At 47.7% G+C, this 20,293-nt stretch overlaps 2 protein-coding genes across 6 annotated transcripts in view; one reads left to right on the forward strand and one right to left on the reverse strand.

The window, feature by feature from the left end:
* Positions 1 to 1,440: 1,440 nt before the first annotated feature.
* Positions 1,441 to 3,578, reverse strand: LOC108922433 (uncharacterized). The gene has a single exon (XM_018732538.2). The coding sequence runs from the start codon at positions 3,521 to 3,523 to the stop codon at positions 2,312 to 2,314; it is 1,212 nt and encodes a 403-aa protein (XP_018588054.2). The 5' UTR covers positions 3,524 to 3,578; the 3' UTR covers positions 1,441 to 2,311.
* A 2,572-nt stretch (positions 3,579 to 6,150) lies between these two features.
* Positions 6,151 to 20,293, forward strand: part of LOC108922457 (syntaxin-1A-like) — a 62,313-nt gene continuing 48,170 nt past the window's right edge. For 2 of the 5 annotated variants that reach the window (XR_001965136.2, XM_018732591.2), the window contains exons 1-2: positions 6,152 to 6,606; positions 18,409 to 18,483. Coding sequence is in view for 4 of the 5 variants with exons in the window: in XM_018732591.2 (XP_018588107.2) it covers positions 6,577 to 6,606; positions 18,409 to 18,483 (105 nt within the window). In the remaining variant the exon portion in view is untranslated. Of the gene's footprint in view, positions 6,607 to 18,408; positions 18,484 to 20,293 lie in introns of all 5 variants that reach the window. The other 3 variants (XM_018732590.2, XM_018732593.2, XM_029255707.1) reach the window with 3 other exon arrangements.

Raw genomic sequence — 20,293 nt, forward strand, 5'->3', positions numbered from 1 at the left:
TAAATCACTGCGATGAAGCTCCTGCACCTCTGCACTTGCAGTTTGGCTCGAAGGGTGTCCTCTCTCAGCTGTTTTCAGCTCTCTGCACAGGTTTTCAAGGGTATTTGCACCTGGACTCAGTGCTAGTTAGAACTTCAGAACAGTCTAGAGTTGTGTTTGGGGCCATTGTTGTGCTGGAAGACCCATGGCTGTCAGTGGAGATCCAACCTTCTGACACAGGGTGTGACATGGTGCCCCAAAATGCCTAGGTATTCCCGTTTTATTGATATCATTCACATGTTCAAGGCACCATGTGCCAGAGGCAGCAAAGCAATCCCACAACATCAATGAACCTACTCTTTCACCTTAGAGAAGGGGTTCTGTTTTTCGAAAGCGTTGTTTTATGTAAACAGAGATAGTGCGCTTTGCCAAAAAGCTCCAATTAGTCTGATCTGTCCACAAAAGTTTCTCCTGCAAGGATCTGACATATGCATGTTGGTTTTGGCAAATTACAGTAGGGCTTTCTGATGTCTCAGCAGTGGTGTCCCTCCTGGATTCCCTCCCATATAACCTAATTTCATTAAGGCGGTAAAGTCGAAACTGTTGTCCCTCGCATCTGAAGGTCAGCTTGTCTCTGTGGGCCAGTTGATTGAGGTGCTTTCTGTACAATTTGACTAATCCTTTGTTGCCATCTTTGATCAAGCCACATGCAGGGAGATTGGCTACAGTGCCCTGGGTCTTACATTCCTTGATAACATCACATTAGGTGGAAACAGGAACATCAAGGTCTCCGGAGATAGAGAGATTATCTATATTTGGCAAAATTGTGCCTGACCTCCTCAGAAAATTCTTTGGCTTACTTCCTTTTGCTTTTTTAAAGCGACTGAAGAGAAAAATGTCATTTCCACAAACCTATTTCATGCTGACTTAACTGATTTCACTGAAATGCTGTAATGGTACAAAAGGGTGGGATACCTTCTTTGAGAGGGGTAAAGTGACACCAGGGTGCGTGGGCATGGCTTGGATCGCATGCAGTCTACTTACTTTCTACCAAACCACAATCTTGATGGATAAGAAGAGGTGAGTGAGCTGTGAGAACACATGCAAATCTCATCTTGTTAAACACAGACACTCAGGAATACTACTGCAGAAGTGACGACTCCTCGGTTTTGCGTATGTAATGCCAACTAACGGTCGAGCGCTAACATGTGGATAGGATTATAATACTAAAAACAAGTTTGGACAGCTGGTACCATAATGGTTAGAGTTATTGTCTTTGGATCCAGAGACTGGGGGTTTGATCCCAACCTCTGGCTGTAGTACCATTGTGCAAAGTACTTACCGTAAAATTACCCAACAGTATAAATGGGAAAATAATTGTAACCTTAACATTATAAGCTGATTTGTAGGAAAGTGTTGAATAAATGTAAATAACTGTTTGAAACATTTCTTTATTGCTGTATACAGTATGTCAGGGTACCGTTTCCATTGAGCGACTATCTTTGGGGAACTTGGACTATGATTCTGAAGTAATCCATCGTTGCTTCAGGATGTTCAGCACTGACGACAGATGTGCGACGTTCGAATGATCTCCCTGCGTCGTCTTGGCCGCTCCGCTCTTCCGCCACGTCCCGAGGGCTCGCCGCACAGCTTGATGGGAAACGCAACTTCGCCCACAGAAGTCGCACGGGCCATTCAACCACTCCTAACGCCAAAGCTTTCCCAAGGGATCGCGCGGAATCCTGTCTGTTCGCGCGCCGGTGTAAAAGTGGGCTGAAACCACAGCGGACTTGTTCCTTCCCCACTACGAAGGCCTCTGACACCATGAGTAGTCATTGCTGTGCAGCAAAGGGAAGCGATCATCTCTAATGTGGAACCTGCTACACTGGATGTGTCGTAATGCCTTATAACCACAAAAACTGTGCCCTTTTTATACATGCTTTTCCCTATTTAATTCAGCAGAGTGAATTATAGGCCAGAGTTATGGTACGGATTGCATTATGAAGTACTTTTTCAACTTTTTAACTAGCATTAAGTGAGAATGTCAAGTGTTTTAATGGCTTAAAGTACAAAATGAATATTTCAATACTTTCCATGTTTTTAAATTCTATTTAACGCCGACAGTAACATTTTTTGGTGTATTCTAATGAAAAACTAGAACAACGAGATGTTCGCCTAACTTTGGCCCAGAAGAAAGTATTTCAACGCCCAAAGCAGGTTATTTATGAGGTAATGACGTGAAAGTAGTAATAAATTAAAGGACCGTTGGGCCGCCTGTGTGTGAAGACAACTTTCCGCCCACTAGTTGTTCCGCGCTGCCTGCAGTCACGATTTATTTCACAGAACGCAAACTAAAAAACACACCCGCGGCCAAAGCCAAGAGCACCACAAACGAGAGCTCCGTGACCCTGAGCAGTCTCCGGCGCCGGAGGACCTCCTGCTTGCGGTGCAGCTGCTGCTCCCTCCGCCAGCGCAACTCCCTCTCCCGCCGTAGCTGCTCCCCGTAGTGTCCCTCGTAAAAGGCGTCAAAGTCGAACAGGATCCTCCGCCCTGACGTCGCGGGCCGGGACTTCTTGCCGTGCCCAGGGGCCGCGGGGCCGGACTCCTCCCGCTCATTGGCGGAGCGATTCCCCGCGCCCTGTAGGTCGGACTGCGTGAGGATACCGCGATCGTACTTCCTCCGCAGGCCGATGCTGCTCAGGACGCTGTAGGCCTCGCTGATCTCGGAGAAGCGGCGCGTCGCCTCCTCGCTGCCCCCGTTCCTGTCCGGGTGGTAGATAAAGGACTGCCGGTAATACGCAGTCTTGATCTGAGCCTGGGTGGCGCAGGGAGACAGCTGCAGGATGTCGTAGTACGCCGTTCTGCTTCTGTAGAGAGGCGCTGATGAGCCGCTTTTTCCACCTGTCCAGGAGTGGCTCCGGGAAAGCCGCACCACGACCGCCTCCAAGCGGAGACCGAGCAGACTCGCGTTCCCTGCGCTCGGCCTCAGTAAAGTGCACAGTCCCTTTAGTGGAAGATCACCGGCGGTGAAGATGTCCCTTCGGACTGTCGGAGGTCCCCAAGTCCCCCAGCGCGAAGCCCCGTCACCGCACACCCGGGCCCGGCTCTGTCCGCCCTCCGTCCCCAGCCACGTACAGCGGTCTGACCCGACGGATTTCTTTAACAGCTCGGACCGAGACATCCCCGGACCAGAGCCCCGGAGGTTCACATGGTGCCATCTTGCACCGGTCAGAATGTCCACTTCCGACCGGTCGGCCCGGTCACTCGGCCCCAGTGCTCCTCCTGTCACTGACACTGCGTCCTCTCCACGGCACCGGTTCTCGCCGGAACTTCCCTGGACACGCTGGTCCTTCTTTAGCCGGTGAGCGGTGGAAGCTCCGAGAACGTGACACCCGCTTCCATGAACCGCGCGGTACGGTGCGGCGTCCGCGGACGCCCTACAAACTCGTTTTCCTTGGGCGCCATGGAAAGATTGACACGGCTGGCAGTGGAGCCCTTTCAGGCTGTAAACAGCCTTGCTGAAGTTCCGGCGGAGCTCGGCCATGACCACCGGAAAGGAGGAGTCACCGAGACGTCACGATGACGATATCCTGCCGCGCGGAGCGGAGAAACCGGAAGATGAACTCATTCAGTCACTTTTAATATCCACTGACCTCTCATACCTGTTCCGTCTGTAATTTCATTCGTTATTTGAAAAATGTTTTTGCATATGGTTGGCTCGTCACACTTCCGATTCCGTTTTTTTTTTTTTTTTTTTAAATTTCATTTTGATTTTTCAATGCTTCGCAGGCTGCGCGGTTTAAAAGCTAATCGTCAGAGTTATGAAGTAATCAGACTTTCTCTCCTGCAGTGTTTTTTTTTTTTTTTTTTTTTTTTACTGTTTATTTGCCGTGTCTGATGTGCGGCTCCTCTCCGCACCTCCTCGCCTTTCCACGTCGCTGGGATTCATGCATTTTCCAGGAAACGACCAACCATTTCTCAAGATTGTTTAAATGACTTGTTGCCAGCTGTTGTTATAATGGAGTTGATCAAAATATCTCGTATTTAGGGTTTCCTCTGAGGTGACAGTTGTGGTTACGCTGTGTGAGCTGTGCTTCACGGTCAAATTCCCGGGACGGCTTCATTCATCGCTCCCTCATTTTTCCCTCATTGTTCCTTCGGCACTCGCTTCCCACCCAGGTGTGTTGCCTAACTGTGCAGACAAGCTGCGAGGTCTGGTCCGAAGGGCTGAGCAGGGTCACGCCGCCTTGTTCGGACGGGACTCGGAGACCCAGACGCACAGAGAGGGCCGTCGTGCCGCCTGGCTGGAAGGGCCGCCTGGCGCCTTTTCCTCCCTCTGACAAAACTGCGTACGGAGCAGAGTAATGTGTGTACGTGAGGAAAAAAGAGGCTGTTGGCCCGCAGGTTTTGCATGTGTCCGCTGAAGCATCGTGTTTTTCTTTTCCAGGCTGCCGAGTGAGCGAAGAACAAGGACTGGGTTGCGGACGACACAAGATATCCGCCTTCTGCACCTCGTGAGTCAGGCGTGCAGGATTTGGGGCCAATATTTGGTTTATTTGGGGCCAGTACTGTTTTTAGAACACATTTCCTCTCTCAGAAGAGGTTTTGTTGTTTGACAGATAGACTTGTGTACCCTGAATTGTACGTCACAGAAAAACGTGTGCTAGATGAGTGAATCTAATGTTGTTTTGGAAGCGTGTCTCCTTTTTGTGCTTTGGACAGGTCACTTGATGTTCCATATTGACCAACGAGGACTTCTGAGTATTTGCATTCTCTCTCCCGGTTTCACATACCTGCTGGAGGAGTGGAGAAGTGTTTTAATGAGGCAACAGCTGTCCATTGTCTGGCTTTTCTGAACCTGCTTAGGGTCTCACATCATCACACTTCACTATCATCAGAATCCAGTATCAGCGTCTTGACTTACAAATCTATATTGACTCTATACGGCAATCTGAGTAAAAAAAAAAACTTTTAATAATTACTATGTAATTGCCACAAATTCCTTAATAATTTAGTGATGTTTGTAGATTTACATTTGTAATTTGTATGTTTCAGTGTGTTAGGCCACTATTGTGAAGAGGTTTGAAATTTCTGTACTGGAAGAAAATTAAAGAATTTCAAAAATTAAAAAAGGTGGGAATATTTTTTGACATTTGTCTGTATATATCAGACACGTGTTATACAGATACACACACACACACACACATTTTCAGAACCGCTTGTCCCATACAGGGTCGCGGGGGAACCGGAGCCTACCCGGCAACACAGGGCGTAAGGCCGGAGGGGGAGGGGACACACCCAGGACAGGACGCCAGTCCATCACAAGGCACCCCAAGCGGGACTCGAACCCCAGACCCACCGGAGAGCAGGACTGTGGTCCAACCCACTGCACCACCGCACCCCCTGTTATACAGATATATTTATATAATAAGTAGTAGTACAATGTATTGCAACATCAGGTATCCAACACACCTTAAGTTTTGCATTAGACAATTTATTTCCGCGAGTAGCATTGCTGCCTCACAGTGCCTAAGTGGTGTGAGAACATAGGTTCGATTCATGGTCAGTCTGGTGGAGTTTGCATGTTCTCCCCGTGTTTGTGTGTGCTTCCTCCTGCAGCCCCAAGACACGCAGTTCAAGGGAACTCGTGACTGTTTCCCTTAGAATGTGAATGGTTGAGTGACTGTGTATGTGTGTCTGTGGATACTCTGTGATGGACTGGCATCCCATCCGGGGTGCACCCCCTCATCCTTGCACCCGGGAGAGGCTCCCTCATCACAACCCTACTCAGGTCAAAGAAGTTATGCAAATTATATGGATGAAGAACACAGATGAGGCACCTCATTTAGCATTTTCACGAATCGGTGGTGTCTTGCCTAGGGCTGTCGTCTTGCAATTTTAAAGTTGTTGCCTAAATCCCACTCCTGCTGCAGTACTCTTGATTAGTAAGAACATCCTACTCTATAAGTGGGTAGAATATTGTAAAGCTGATAGTATAACACTTGGTTACAATAGACAAGTGTGAGCTAACAGTAAAACAGAACCTGCCTGCTGTTCCTCAGCATCCATTCGCCTGTACCGACCGGTAGCGGCCGACAGAGGGCGCCATTGTACAGTTTTAGTGCCCACGCGCAGCGGGGCGTTATCTCGACAACCTGTTCCGCTGACAGGCAATCACTCCGAGTTGTAAAGACAGATCGATGGTATTGATTTTCGACATCAGTCAGCCTTGGCAAGCACTCATTCCACGGAGTAACCACGTAAAATTGCATTGTTGTAAGATGTTTTTATTTAATGCTAAAAATAGCCATGTAGCATTTGGTCGTCGTTTTAATTACTGTAAACCTCGCCATACCTTATCTGACCCCCCCCCCAGCGATGACATCTTAAAAAAACACCGTTTTTTTCCCACTGGAGCTGAACGATGCGCGTCCACGCTGTCGCTACACCCCCCTGCGCGCTCCCGCTCCCCGCCGCCGCTCTTTGAAAAAGAGCAGGAAACAAACGGCGAAAGGCGAGCGGAGACGCGGGACGCTTCTTTCCTCAGTCAGAGGGGACAGGGAGCGGGACAGAGAGAAGACAAGGCGCACAGGCACCATGAAGGACCGAACTCAGGAGCTGAGGATGGTAAGAGAGGACGAAGCGCTTCTTTTTTTTTTTTCTTTTCTTTTCTTTTCTCTCTCTAGCGCATTATTTAGTCAAGTTTGAAGCCTAGGCTAGGGGGGACTGAAGCAAGCGGTGGTCTGTCGGTCCTCCGGTCCTGCGGTCAGGATTCCGAATATATATTTAATGAATGTCACTCTGTTGCGTCTTGTCTTCTTGTCACTTCCTTTCTTTCTCTGAATGATCCCTTTTCTCAGAAATGCCACTTGCATTATTTATTATTCAGGTAGGGGATTAGCGGCTAAATAAATATAGTGTAACACCTTCAGTGACTGAACCCAAGGAATCCCTGTAGTTGCGACAAATTGAATCTACATGTGTGTCATTTCGGAGCGCGTCCTTACTGCTCTGGCCTCTGCTGCCTTCTTTCTTTCCCGGGAAGAGCACGCGGACTCTCGCGCTCGCGCTCGGCTCGCGCTCTCCGGTAGCGGTGACGCCTCTCTTTCTTTTCGGGCTCGTTTCCCGCGACGGCGGTTCCCCACAGAAGCAAATTCCTGCTTTCGTTCCGAAGCCCAGTCTCGCACCACGGTGCTGCCGCCTGAAGCTCATTCCCGAAGGGAAACCCGTTGCTGCCACACCGGCCCCGGGGGGTGGGGGTGGGGGTGGGGGGGGCGTATGTCGGACCCGACGCCGGAGGAGCGCGCGCGCACACGCACACACACACACACACACACACACGGAGGAAAATCCCTCACAGCTTCAGCGCTTATTATTGCCCGTCTCAGGCTCCAACAGGTGATGCTCACCTCGGGAGTCACGGTCCCCCCCCGTGGATTCTCACGGCTCTGGGTGACTATTTTTGGTGGTGAAACAAAACGTTTGTCACGGTCCAAAATGAGAGAAGGGCACCAAGATGGTGAATTATTACCACCATGTCAGATGTGGTGCTGGTGGTCCTGCTCCTACCTGCTGGGGCTGTTTCACAAGGTTTCCTCAGTTTTTTCCCCAAATTCTGCATGTTTTCACTTATAGCTTAATAGAACAGTGGCACAGCGAGTAGCGCTGCTGTCTCACAGTGCCTGGGTGGTGCGAGAGGACATGGGTTCGATCCCCGCTCGGGTTGTGTGGAGTTTCATCTTCTGCATGGGTTTCCTCTGGGTGCTCTGGTTTCCTCCCACACTCCAAAGACATGTTCAGGTTCCCCCATAGTGCGTGAGTGACACAGAGAGAGTGTGAATGACCCAGTGTAAGAAGTGTATCTAGCAGTGTAAGTCACCACGGTGAATAAGGTGTGTGGACTCATAACACTACTTAGAGCTCATTGTAAGTTGCTTTGGAGAAAAATGTCTACTAAATAAATAAGTGAGTGTAAAGGGTGATTTAATAAATGGCCTATAATGACTGGTGGAGGTTTCAGTGTGGTGTTTAAAATGATGAGATCTCTTAAAGGTGTTTGATGTTTAGCAGAAAAAAGAAGGATGCCAGTGTAAACGCAGCCTTGCATCGTGTGTCTTCTTGCAGGTGAAATGGCTCCGTTCTGGAAGCATCTCATTCCCTGTGATCGGTAGCGAAATGGGATCCGATCATGACAGACGGGCGCTTCGCTGTTCGGAGGGCTTCGTGTGAACGGCTGTAGGCCGAGCTCTGGAGCAGAGAAAGCTGTCCTGTACCCTTGGCCAATACAGCTGGGCGATAGAGTGAATTTTGTTCGTTAAAAGAGCCATACAAGTGGGCAGTGAACAGGATTCACAATAAATACATGTCGAAGTTTAGAGTTAAAGTAACTGGTAGACTAATTTATGGCTTAATAATAATGCAGCTCTTCCGCATAATGCGGATGACGCTCGCAAACCTCTCTGACCGCATCACGAGTGTCAGTGTTTTTGCTCTAATTCATTCTTAGGAAGTCTGAAAGTTTTCCCAAAATAGTTAATGCAGTGGAAAATGCCACATATTGATTTGAACATAACAAACTATATTATTTCTCTTATTGTTACTGTTCATTTAATGGTCTAGAATGTATTGACTGTTTCAATGGACCCATTAGTGCCCCCCCCCCAACTCCCTACAAACATGCGTGTGCACACATTAACCGTAAGTCGGCTCTCGCTGGAGGCCAGTCGGACACTGAAAATGCGTAGCTCTTGCGGAGAACGGGAGCAGATGGAGACCGGAGTCTGTGAATCCCACGGCTGTGTCAGCAAAACAAGGCCTCCGGCCATCGGACAAGACCTGGAAGAAAACGAGAGCCGGTTCTGATTTTTTAAAGGTTAACGGTTCGAATGCTCAAAAGGGACGCGACCTACGCCCTAACAATCCTGGGCTTGGGCGCCTGACTGATGCCGTGTCCCACCGTCCTGCAGTAAGCCGTCGCAGTGTGTAAGGTGGGGTGTGCTTTCAGGACAAGCAGTTAATTTCGGAGAAAGAAAGGACTCGGGATGTAGTCTTGGTGTCATTTGCAGGTTACAGGTAATTAATGTGTGTTTTTGGGTTCATGCCGCATCTCGGTACCTTGTGGTTCGGTGACAAAGGCAACAGATGCACATGAGGCGCTGCCAGCAGTGAAACAGAATGTGATGGAGAACCAGCACACAAGGAGAGCAGGGCTCTGCAACAAGTCAGTCATTATTTTTGGTGCAGGTTTCATCATCGCCGCTGATGGTTCTGTGGATAGTGAGGCTATTTCTAAAAGGAAGCGTCCCTTTCCTTTTCATTAATTTTCTTCCCCTCCTGTTTTCATGTCCCTTCACCTTTCATTCCTCCTTTATCCCGCATCCCATCTGCACCCAGCTGAGGTACTGCTGCGGAGTGGATCAGGCAGGGGGACGCTCAACAGAAGGATGATGGCCTTTGGGCTTATTGGCCGAACGGAGTCCCGGAAGCGTTGCCTCCTCGATCCGAGTTCCACAGCTAGAAATGTTGAGCTGGGTACATCAAAGTGAACTGCATGTGTGGTTTTTAAGGTCCAGCTTGTAGGTATTTAAAAAATTCCTGTCTTGTTATTTGAGAAAGCAAAACCCATGGAGCACGTTCAGTGAACCTCAAGTTGATTTTATATATATATAAGTATGGCTGTCAGTTTCAAAGTTTTGAGTGGTTGTATGTAAGTGATAGAACTTGAGTCCATATTTAATTTCGACTCACTTTTTCAATGGGAGAGTGTTAAATTTATTGCGAAATGTGGTGCATGCAGCCAACCAGCCAATGTCAACAACTGCTTGTCCCCATCTGAGACACCCCAGTTTCACACATAACGGGGTTTATTCATCCAGTGAGGGTCGCAAAATCACTGCTTATGTCTTTCACTCTACAAAGCGCTTAGACATAGTGACATTAGAGGTATTGTGTATAAGTACTGACAGGTGCTTGACAAATTGTCTGATTAAGGCTTTCTTCATGCTAGTGTAAGGGTCATCATTTTTGTCCCCACCTGTAACGTAAGATGCTCAAGAGGCAAGCTGTGATACATAAGGATAGGTCTGTAGCAGCAGGGGGAAAAGAGGAGAGGAGCTGCTTATCTTCAGTGTTGCAGTGACAGGAGAAGCTGGGAGAGGCAATGGCAGAGCCAAGGGAAGAAGAGTTTGTGGTCCAACACAGCAGCTCGGAGAGAATGAGGGGAAAAGAGGGAGCTGCATCAGACCACCTGGGAAGATCTACTTGATGGCTAAGGCTGAAAACCATATCAGTGCTGTTCCTCTGATTCCAACATTTCAAAGAGAGGAATCGCAGGACCACAGGATCTGGTCGTTGACAGTCTCAAATGTGAAATTCCGCAGAAAGTTTGAGCACAATGAGGTTGAAAGATGAACAGAATGGAGTTTAGATTTATTAATTTAGTTGACACTTTTCTCCAAAGCATCTTACACTGTTAAGCTATCTACAGTTATTTACCCATTTATACACCAGGGTAATTTTACTGGAGCGATTTAGGGTAAGTACCTTGCCCAAGGGCACTACAGCTGGAGGTGGGATTTGAACCTCCAGCCTTTGGGTCCAAAGGCAGCAGCTCTAACCACTTGAGTTGAATTATGTTAATTATTAGCATTATTGTATTAATGGACATTATTATGTATAAATTCAACCTTTCATGCAAAAAACAGAACAGTATAGACAAAAGAATTAATTTAAAAAATGCAAATGAATTCACGCTCACCAGACAAGTTGACATTGTTTGGATAGTCCAGACGTCACAGGTACCAGTCAGGGACCGTGATTACCGGGATTATAACGGGTGAATCCAGCTAAGAAAGGGTCCTGGCAGTCGAGAAGTTAACACAGCATGTGCCAAAGTATAAATGCAAAAGAAGGCTGCATTGTGGTTTTGGTCTCATGCTGCTTAGCTGTAGGGAGACATGAAAAATCAAAATTCGTTTTCTGGAAATGTGAAGAAATGCCCTGTAACTCCAAGCTGGGGTATGAAATGCAATTCCTCATAAAGTAAAACTCTTGTAACGCAAATTGACGTTTTGATGCTATGAAAAACTTTGTACTGTTGGGACTCTGTGACGATCGGATGAGTTGGTGTCCCGGTATATAAAACCGTAGAAGTGAAAAAGAGAGTACGTCCCTTTTCTCGTCTCGGTACGCACGGTGGCGATACGTTATCCTCCCGTCGATGTCTCGCGTCCTCGGCTCCTACCTTTACTTTTTCCTCTCCTCTTTTGCGTGCTGAAGCTTGGCGCGGAAGATGAGGACCCGACTTCCCGGCCGCCGCAGCCTTCAGCGCTTCGCGGCAACCCGTCAATAGGCTCCCGTTAAATTGTTCGGTCACCGTGATTAACACCTGAGGCAGGGAAGGTGACGGCACACCGAGTAACAAAACAAAGGCAGAGTGCAGAACCTGGCATCGCGAGGAACGCGGAGCGCGGGGCATATGGTCGCAGCGAACATAGCTTGTAATGTGCAGTCAGGGAGAGTAAAGAACACATTGTGCTCTGGGCGTTAGTGAACGTGGGAGTACGTGGACAGCCTGTATAAAGGAGCAAACTTGGGTTTCGGAGATGGGGGGTCGTACCCGAAGCTGCATTTCCTCCCAGAGTCGTCTTTCGGTCTCAACCTTGATGGTTTCGTCGCGATGCTTTACGGTGCCTTCGTGATGTCAATTAAGTACTTGCTTAGTAGTCCCTGAGACTCGAGGAAAAGTTCAGCGCTTGCCAAATGCTTTGCCAGTTCTATTCTTAGCCAAAACGATTATGCGAGACATTTGCCCGTTTTGCACCTTGATTGTATTAAAGGACAATCTGTCAATCGCTTACTTTGTTCTCCATGCCATTGGACTTGCAGCATAATGGAATTAATTTTTAAACAGGCTTGTCAAACGTGTCATTTTGATTTATTTTCCTGCGTAATTTTTATGTATTTACTTGCAACCGAGGCCGGTTGCACATTTTTTCACTCAGAAAGACTTTGGCACTATCAGATCAATAGTTATCCCTTTTCGTTAATATGCCTTTTCTTTGAATATTTGTGTGAATTTTTCAGTAGGGTTTTTTTTTTTTTTTTTTTTCTCCCCCCTAGTATTCTGCTCATCTGTCTCTCCACACCAATCTTTTCTCTAGCGTGTTGCTTTTTTTTTTCTTCTTCTTAGTGTATAGTGACACTTCAACAGGAGTGTGTTGCAATTCGGTCTTTTCACTGTCTTCCTCGGACAGTATGCAGCAAGTCTGTGTCACGCGAAACATAGGGAGCCGGGACAGCCGGACCCAAGCGCGGCGTCGTTCGTCCGGAGTCGAGGGATGAGGCAAGTTCTCTGTGTCGGGGACAGACGAAGGGTCGGTCGACTGGCGGTCAGGGTCAGGGCGAAGATCCACGAGCGAGGTCGGGGGACTTAACGAAGGGTCGGTCCAGCGACGAGCAGGACAGGAACGAGGATCCGTGGACGCGGTCGGGAAATGAAGCGAAGAGTCATAAACCGGAGGATGCGAACTGAGAATTGGAGATGAGCGAGGAGTCCCAAGGAAGGGCGGTTGTCTCTGACGAGTTTCCGCAAAGGTATGGGAGCCGTGGAGTGTCTTTTAAAGGGTAGGGAGTTAGTCAGGTGCTGTTGATTTGAGTTGTGGGTGTGGACGTGACAGTCTCTTGACTATTGCTGACACTTTTTTGTTTCTAAGTCTCAGTAATAGTAGTAAGTTTATAATTCTGACTTATACCGACTGAAGAACACAGTTGCTTTTGCTTGTTGTGGCGAGTCATCAGAACCCCATGTGAGTTGACATTCAGTGCTTCTAAAAGCATTACTGCAGCAGTTTAAGGTTGAATTAAAAAAAAAAAAAAAAAAAAAAAAATCAACAGATCACATTCTCCCAAAGAAAATGCCTACATCTATTTTTACTGGTATAATTCTACCGAAACATGAAGAATATGCATTGCAAGGGAATAATAACATATAGAAATGCTCCCAAAGGCTAAACTTTTGGTTGTATGTGGGGTGTTTTTTTTTTTTTTTTGTCCCTCCCTGTAATTGCGTTTCCAGATAATATGCTGCGAGCTTATCTTTTCTAGTCATTTAAAGTATATATTTTCTTCCAGAACTCATATTGCACCTGTCAGGCAGATTTCACTGCTTCTGGTTCAAGATAATTATTAACCTTTACTTTACAAAATGACATACGGTGTTACATGACCCACTTTGCAATGATTTACCCAACGTGTTCTTACCGTATGCGTTCAGGGTAAGAACCATATAGCGCAGAGCACGGCAGCAGGAGGAGGATTCATGGGACACTACAGACACCTTCGGATTACACGACCAGTGTTGTAACCACTACACCACCCGCTGCTGAGATTTTTGACGCGTAAAATCGTCTAAAAATCGGTAAAGCAAATAGAACAAGGAAGTAACTCAGCCAGTTTCTTTGGGAAATAGTTATTGTGTGTCTCTTGGTATGTTTTATTTATGCTGTTTTCCCCCATTTAGGAAGAAATAGCAAAAATTACCCGTTGGTAGGTGATTTGTGTTTCTTGCCTTCATTCGTTTGACAAGGAAAATAATACAAAAAAAAAAGGACGTTTTTCAGCACAAATGAAGGCAGTTTTTATTGACAGAGGGCCAATTAGAAATATGATGGCGGCTATCTTGGCCTGGTAGGTATATTTTGATAAATTACTTTGGTTTACATAGCTCTGGACTGACAGGAGGACATTAATGATGAGTTTCAAATTGTACCGAAGCAGTATATGTACTGTATTGTAATGTGATGGAAAAATAATTTTCTCCTCCAGGCAGCTGATCATCATTTGATGACTTAAGGGGGACATGGTGGTGTAGCGGGTTTGGCCAGAGTCTGCTCTCTGGTGGGTCTGGGGTTCGAGTCCCGCTTGGGCTGCCTTGTGATGGACTGGCATCCCATCCTGGGTGCGGCCCCTCCAGCCTTACGCCCTGTGTTGCTGGGTTAGGCTCCGTAACCCCGTATGGAACCAGCGGTTTCAGATGATGTCTGTGTTGATGAATTAGGTCAGTCAAGTTTGTTTTTATTTTTTACAGTTCGCTACCTTTACCATCCCTGACAATCATGTGATTTTTGCAGGAAGGAGGCAATCAGGTTGTACACCAGCAGCAGTTCCATTTCTCATCTTATCGAAACCTTCAGGCTCTGCTGTCTTTGATTGTAAGGAGGAGCAACTACCGTATAGAGGCAGATGAAACGTTTTGTCAGTTTCTTGAAACCTCTTTCAAACGGGTGCGTATTGTTGTGCAGCCTCTCTAATGATGTTTGTGTATCTGGTGTAACTCAAGTGCAAGAGGAACCTGTTCCTCAAGAAACCCAGTAGGAACTGAAGCAGAAGCTCCTCGTTTTATTGAACCTTTGCTTTTGGGCTGAGTCGGACCCGAGGAAAAAAATGCGCGCATCCTCATTTACGCAAGGCATTGTTCTGCTCCACCGTTTTTAAAAGTGGTGTCATATTTATAGGCAAAACTATGGGAAAACACGGCTAATTAGGCCATTTGTGCACAGTCCCCCTTTGAGTGTTGGCAGATGTATAACCGTTAATTGGCTATTGAGTTCTCTATCATTAGTGAACCAACTCGTAAATTATAATTAGAGGTGTCTTGCAGTTCTCCGTGTGCTGGCAATGTGGGTGTCACGGTGACGTCTCCTCCCGACCTCTACGCGCATCCTCTCGCGGGATAAATTGGAGGTGTATATTACACCAACTTTACATGCATATCGGAGCTTTGTGGGGTTTCCAGATTTCTGAAGCCATCTAGGTTTGGTAACCTGTTCTGTTCTGAAGCTCTATAGTAAATCTGCCCTTGGTATCAGTATGCAGTTGGTAGGCTAATGTCTGGAGCTGCTGCCTTTGGGTGCAAAGGTCATAGGTTTGAATCTCATTCCTGGCTGTAGTACCCTTAAGTAATGTTCTTACCTAAAATTACCAGGCTGTGTAAATGGGCAGATAATTGTAAATAACTTAAGAGTGTAAGTCACTATAGAGAGAGAGATCAATTAAATGAATAAGTGTGAAAGACGTTTACAATTTTTACCAACACCTTTGGGGACAGCTGGTAGTGTAGTGGTTAGAGCTACCCCTTTGGCCCCAAAGGTTGCAGGTTTGATCTCCCACCTCTGGCTGTAGGCCCTTTGAGCAAGGTACTTACCCTAAATTGCCCCAGTAAAAAAAAAAACAGAAACTCTGCTGTACAAAGGGGTAAATAATTGTAGGTAGACTACCATTGTAAGTGACTTTGGAGAAAAGCATCAGTTAAATGAATAAATGCAAATGATCAGCCCGTGTACTTGGGCAGCACCCGATTGAGTGATTTTCATCTAATATCATTTCACATCCCTGAGTATGACTGACGCTCCAGAAAGAGCCTTGCTGTTTCGCAGATTTAATGTTATAAGTTTCAAAGGACTTGTTCTACAATGTGCATTTTAACATGTGGCTTTTGACGGAATGACTCGGCTGGCGGCGGAGCTCTTTCCTATCGTAGGTCGCCGACCTTGTCCGCGGGGCTTTGCCGGGCGGGTACAGAGCTGCACGCGGACCGGGTGAGGCGTTGCATGGGACAGGGAGAGAAAAAGGAGAAGGTCCGCGGCACAGGGATGGGTGGCGGTAGGTCGTGGCGTGACGGAATGTGCGCGGCGGAGTTTTCGCCGGAAGCCCGCACCCCCGTTCTCTCCACGCCTGCTTCTCCGTGAGTTAGTGGGCAAGGCGGATTAGACGCTCAGCAGCGCTCCACACATGCCATTTGTGTTTGTTTGCCCGACCCACACGGTCGGCCTTCGCTGCTTTTCCTTCTGTCACTCTTCAAAGTTTATGCATCGGCTTAAATGTTCTGCTTCGTCTTTGGGATGACGAACGTTCGCGCACGCGTGTGACGGCGTATGACACGTGTATCCTTCTGGGTTCTTTTTTTTTTTTTTTCCAGCATGTCCCTTTGCAGTTTTTTTTGACTGGCAAATGTAGTTGGAAACAAAAAGGCAGAGTTTAAGAGTCCAAAGGCTTACTTGTCAGTTGCGCGCAGAGCAAAACGAACTCATCGCTTTGTCACCACCTGGAGCTTTTTGACTATTGCCACCTCTGTAATGATAAGATTTCCGTTCCTCTTTCATGAGCGTTCCTGTTCTCTGTTTGAGCCTAAAAGCCCGAGGTCCACATGAATTATTCACGGTGAAAGCGATGTGTCGGACGTGAACATCGTGCACGGGCGAGGTTTTTTTTTTTCCCAAGACAACTGGTCCTGCAACCATTTTAACAGAGCTGCCCTGTGTGATGGGAACGCAAGTGCCTGTTTTCCCGCGGGCCCTGACACCGGTTTCAGTAGTGGCTTCTTTGGGATTCAGCACCTCTGCCCCCGGTGCAGCCCACGCACCAGGCGCGATAACAAGTGTAATAACAGGAGACGGCTGATAGCGTAGTGATTAGAGCTGCTGCAGGTTTGAATCCCACCACCTGTAGTACCCTTGAGCAAGGTACTTACCCTAAAATTGCTCTGGTGAAATTACCCATCTATACACACACACACACACACACACACACACACACACACACACACACACACAACAAGCGGGGTTGTGGTGAGCCAGAGCCTAACCCAGCAACACAGGGTGTGAGGTCGGAGGGGGGAGGGTACACACCCAGGATGGGACGCCGGTCCATCGCAAGGCACCCCGCTCAGGACTCGAACCCCAGACCTGCCAGAGAGCGGGATCCCCCATCTATATAAATGGGTAAATAATTGTAAGTCGCTTCGGAAGAAAGTGTCCGCTAAAAGAATAAATGTAAACGTGTGCTCCTCTCTGAGTCACTTTTGCACAGCGCGTCCGTCGCCTTGCGAGCGCCGCTTCAAGTTTCTGCGCCAAATCCTACAGGTGTTTTTTTTTCGACTGGACATCCAACCTTTACTTCCATAACTGGCTGATGAGCGCCTCTGGTTTTCGGCCTTTACGCACGGTCTGTGTATGTAGACGTGAGCCGAGCGACCGAAACGACGGATTCGAGATTTGGAGATTCATGGGCCACGCGGAATAGGGGTTCCCTGCAACGCGGGGAATGTTTCCATTTCTTTGGACCATATTTGCTCGGGGGATTGAAAATTATAATATCTGATCGTTTGCAAGCCCTGAGTACAAGTGCACCAATTTAGGCTCTAATGAGATTTGTTCTTCTTTACTAAAAGGTCAGTACGCTCAAAGGAGTCTCTTGTGCTTGCTTTTCTCTTTGAGAAGTTCTTTCTGTAATGGGTCATGCCAGGCTTCACTGATGTGGAATAGGGCACAAAGTTTGTGACTGCTCTCTGGAGACCGAGTGCCATCGCTAGGACAAGGGTACTTGACTACAAATCATACCAGCGAAAAGCCCGTAAGGAGAGAGCTCAACGGGAGGCGCGTGGAGCGTCAGGCTCCGTTGCCCGGTGGGCAAACGCTCCCGCACAGGCCGTTAAAGACGGCCTCCGTTGCCGCACGTGTGACTGTTGTCGAGGAACTTTGAGGTCGCCTGGCTGTGCGGATGTCCTCGATCCTTTCTGCGTGTCGTCTCTTTTTCTTGACGCTACCCGAAGATGACGCGTTCGTGTTCTCTGGACCCTGCAGCACTAACCCTCGGAACGGTGCCGGTTTGGGTACGTTCCTCCTCGTCTCCGGCCACGAGCCGCACCGGTGCCCGTAGTTCTGAAGGTGTAAGGCTCTCGATTCCTGGTTTCAGCTACGGCCTCCAGGGTGCTGATTTGCCGTGGCCTTGTGTTTACATGTCCATTTATGCATTTGGCCGGTGCTGTTGTTTAAAGTGGGGGGGGGCGCGGCGGGTTGGACCGGGTCCTGCTCTCCGGTGGGTCTGGGGTTCGAGTCCCGCTTGGGGTGCCTTGCGATGGACTGGCGTCCCGTCCTGGGTGTGTCCCCTCTCACGCCCCGAGTTGCCGGGTTAGGCTCTGGTTCCCTGTGAAAATGCAGTGCAGAGTTCAGTCGGAACCCAGGAACAAGGTCAGTGCGCTGATTAGGCGTCTCGAGCTGGGGCTTTTACTGCGGATACTCGGTTAAATCTCATCATCGACGTCGCTTCTATAAAATGAGCTGCCTCCTTCAGAGGATTATCATTTCTTTTAAATGCTATTATTTGCCATATTTTTCTCTTTATTTCAGAATTCGTTAAACATTCGTACCGGTGAATTTCAAATGTTTTAAGAATATGCCTTCAAATGGTGATCATCAAAGGGACGTGATCTTAGGGCTAGAGAACTAAGAGAACTTTTGTGGACTATTCACAGCTTTTAATGCTGTGTATGTTGGTGTCAATGAAATGTATCTGATTGACAAGAGCACAGTCTAGTTTGTGCTCGAACGTGGCGGACGTCGCATTGACACGGGACGCGTTTTGTGTTTTCAGGGCAAGGAGAGCGAGGAGGACGACGAGGTGGCCGTCAGTGTGGAACGTCGCTTCATGGATGAATTCTTTGAGCAGGTGAGATACTCCGATCGGCCGTTTTCTTTCGCTTCGCTTTGTTTCTCGAGTCACGGAAGGTCACAAAATGCCGCGGGCCAAACTCGCTCATTGTTACTCGGCGCATTGCGCCTGCGATCAAAGATTCGCACGTGGCTAATTGCTGTCACGAGTAAGAGGGTGAGCTTCCCTCTTTCAAATCGCTTTGGAATTTAAAAAAATCCACGGCTAAGAGCTGTAAGCTTAAGATATTAAAGTGCGGGTAATAAAGGAATCCTTGGTTACGCTCTGTTAAGCTAATGAAACACTTGCTGTTAATGGATTGAAATTACCTTGACGAAAAGCGTAATCCGTCATACTTCATCGCTTCCTATGAAACGTCTAACCTTCTGACGGGCTTAGCGCCTTCTGTCTCCGCATGAGCTGGAAATATTTTGCGTGTGTGTGTGTGCGTGCGCGTTCGCTCCGTCATAGAGTGCACTCGGGCGTGATTCATTGAGGCTGGGGTTATTACTCTACGCCGAGGCTCATCTGTCTTGGGAGAACAGTTAGTTTGTGCAGATGACTTGCTGTGTGCAGATGAAGTGCTGCTGTGCTCCTTTCCGTCACGAAATTTCCACTAAAGGAGCAACAAAGGGTTGTGCGGACATGAATATGTAGCAAACGTGGAGAAGAGGGCTGCCTAGGTCTAAGCGAATAACCGGTTCGGTCTGGAACTTCTGATGGATTCCATTGCTGCCAAGCTTGCAAGTACCAATGATGAAATTTGATCAGGTTCATCTCCCACTGGGAAACGTTGTCTGAATAATTGTTTAAAATCATACACACGTTCGCTAAGTATTTCCAGAGACAGCGGGTAGCGTAGAGATTAGAGGTGTCGTCTTCCACTTGAAGGACCTAGGTCCAAATCTCAGCTTCTTCTCCGGTGTCCCTCAGCAAGATCCTGGCCCTCATTTCCCAGCTGTATAAGTGAGCAAAAGTCATTACAAGCAGCTTAGCATACAGACCTGGCATTGCGAGCCGCTTTGGAGAAAAGCCTCGGCTAAATTAGCGCATAGAAATAATGAGTACAGGGAGCTCTTAAATGTAAGGGGAAAGCGCTGAAGTTTTCTCCCAAACTGCTGGGCCTCTAATAGACCACTATATGACAGACTACAGGTTCCCTAAAAATCCCTTCAACTTGTCAGCCCCATGCAGGCAGTATGTCCCTTATTGAAAGCTACATAGCCTCACGTTGAGATGGAGCACTTTGTTAAATGGAACGGTACCCTGGGTGTAGATGTTTTGTAAGGGAGTTTTCCCTTAATGCCTTTTTAATGGGCCTGCGCTCCAGCTCTATTCAATTCCGAGTTGCTGTCTGACATTCCCAGAGACAAATTTGCATCCGAGGCCACACGGATTCCAAAGGCTTGTGGAAACCATGCATCGGTTTAGATTTAAAACTACTTTCATTAGATGGTCTGGACATACTGAGGTCATTCTGAATTGGAGAAAGTGCAGTGTAACGGAAGGGGGAAATGAGACAGTGACTCAACCCGGTGGACTTCCGTCAGCAGGTCACGCCATGCATCTCGGTGTCCTACGGAAGGGGATGGGCCACTGCGTGAAAGCCTACGACGGAGGGAAATGGTTAACAAAAAAAAAAACTGAAAGTAAGGGGAAAAGGAAGAAGATGGAGCCGAAGTAAACTTACTGGAACTAAATTTTAGCGGAGGACTTGCAGAGGAAAAAATTAGTTAAAAATTACTTGGCGTTAAAATGATGATTTCTGAATTTGTAAGCATTTCCTAAGGACGTTTCTTTCTTCGGCTTCTCCATCAATCATGTAATT

This window comes from Scleropages formosus, chromosome 10 (assembly GCF_900964775.1).
Source record: "Scleropages formosus chromosome 10, fSclFor1.1, whole genome shotgun sequence".
NCBI lineage: Eukaryota > Metazoa > Chordata > Actinopteri > Osteoglossiformes > Osteoglossidae > Scleropages > Scleropages formosus.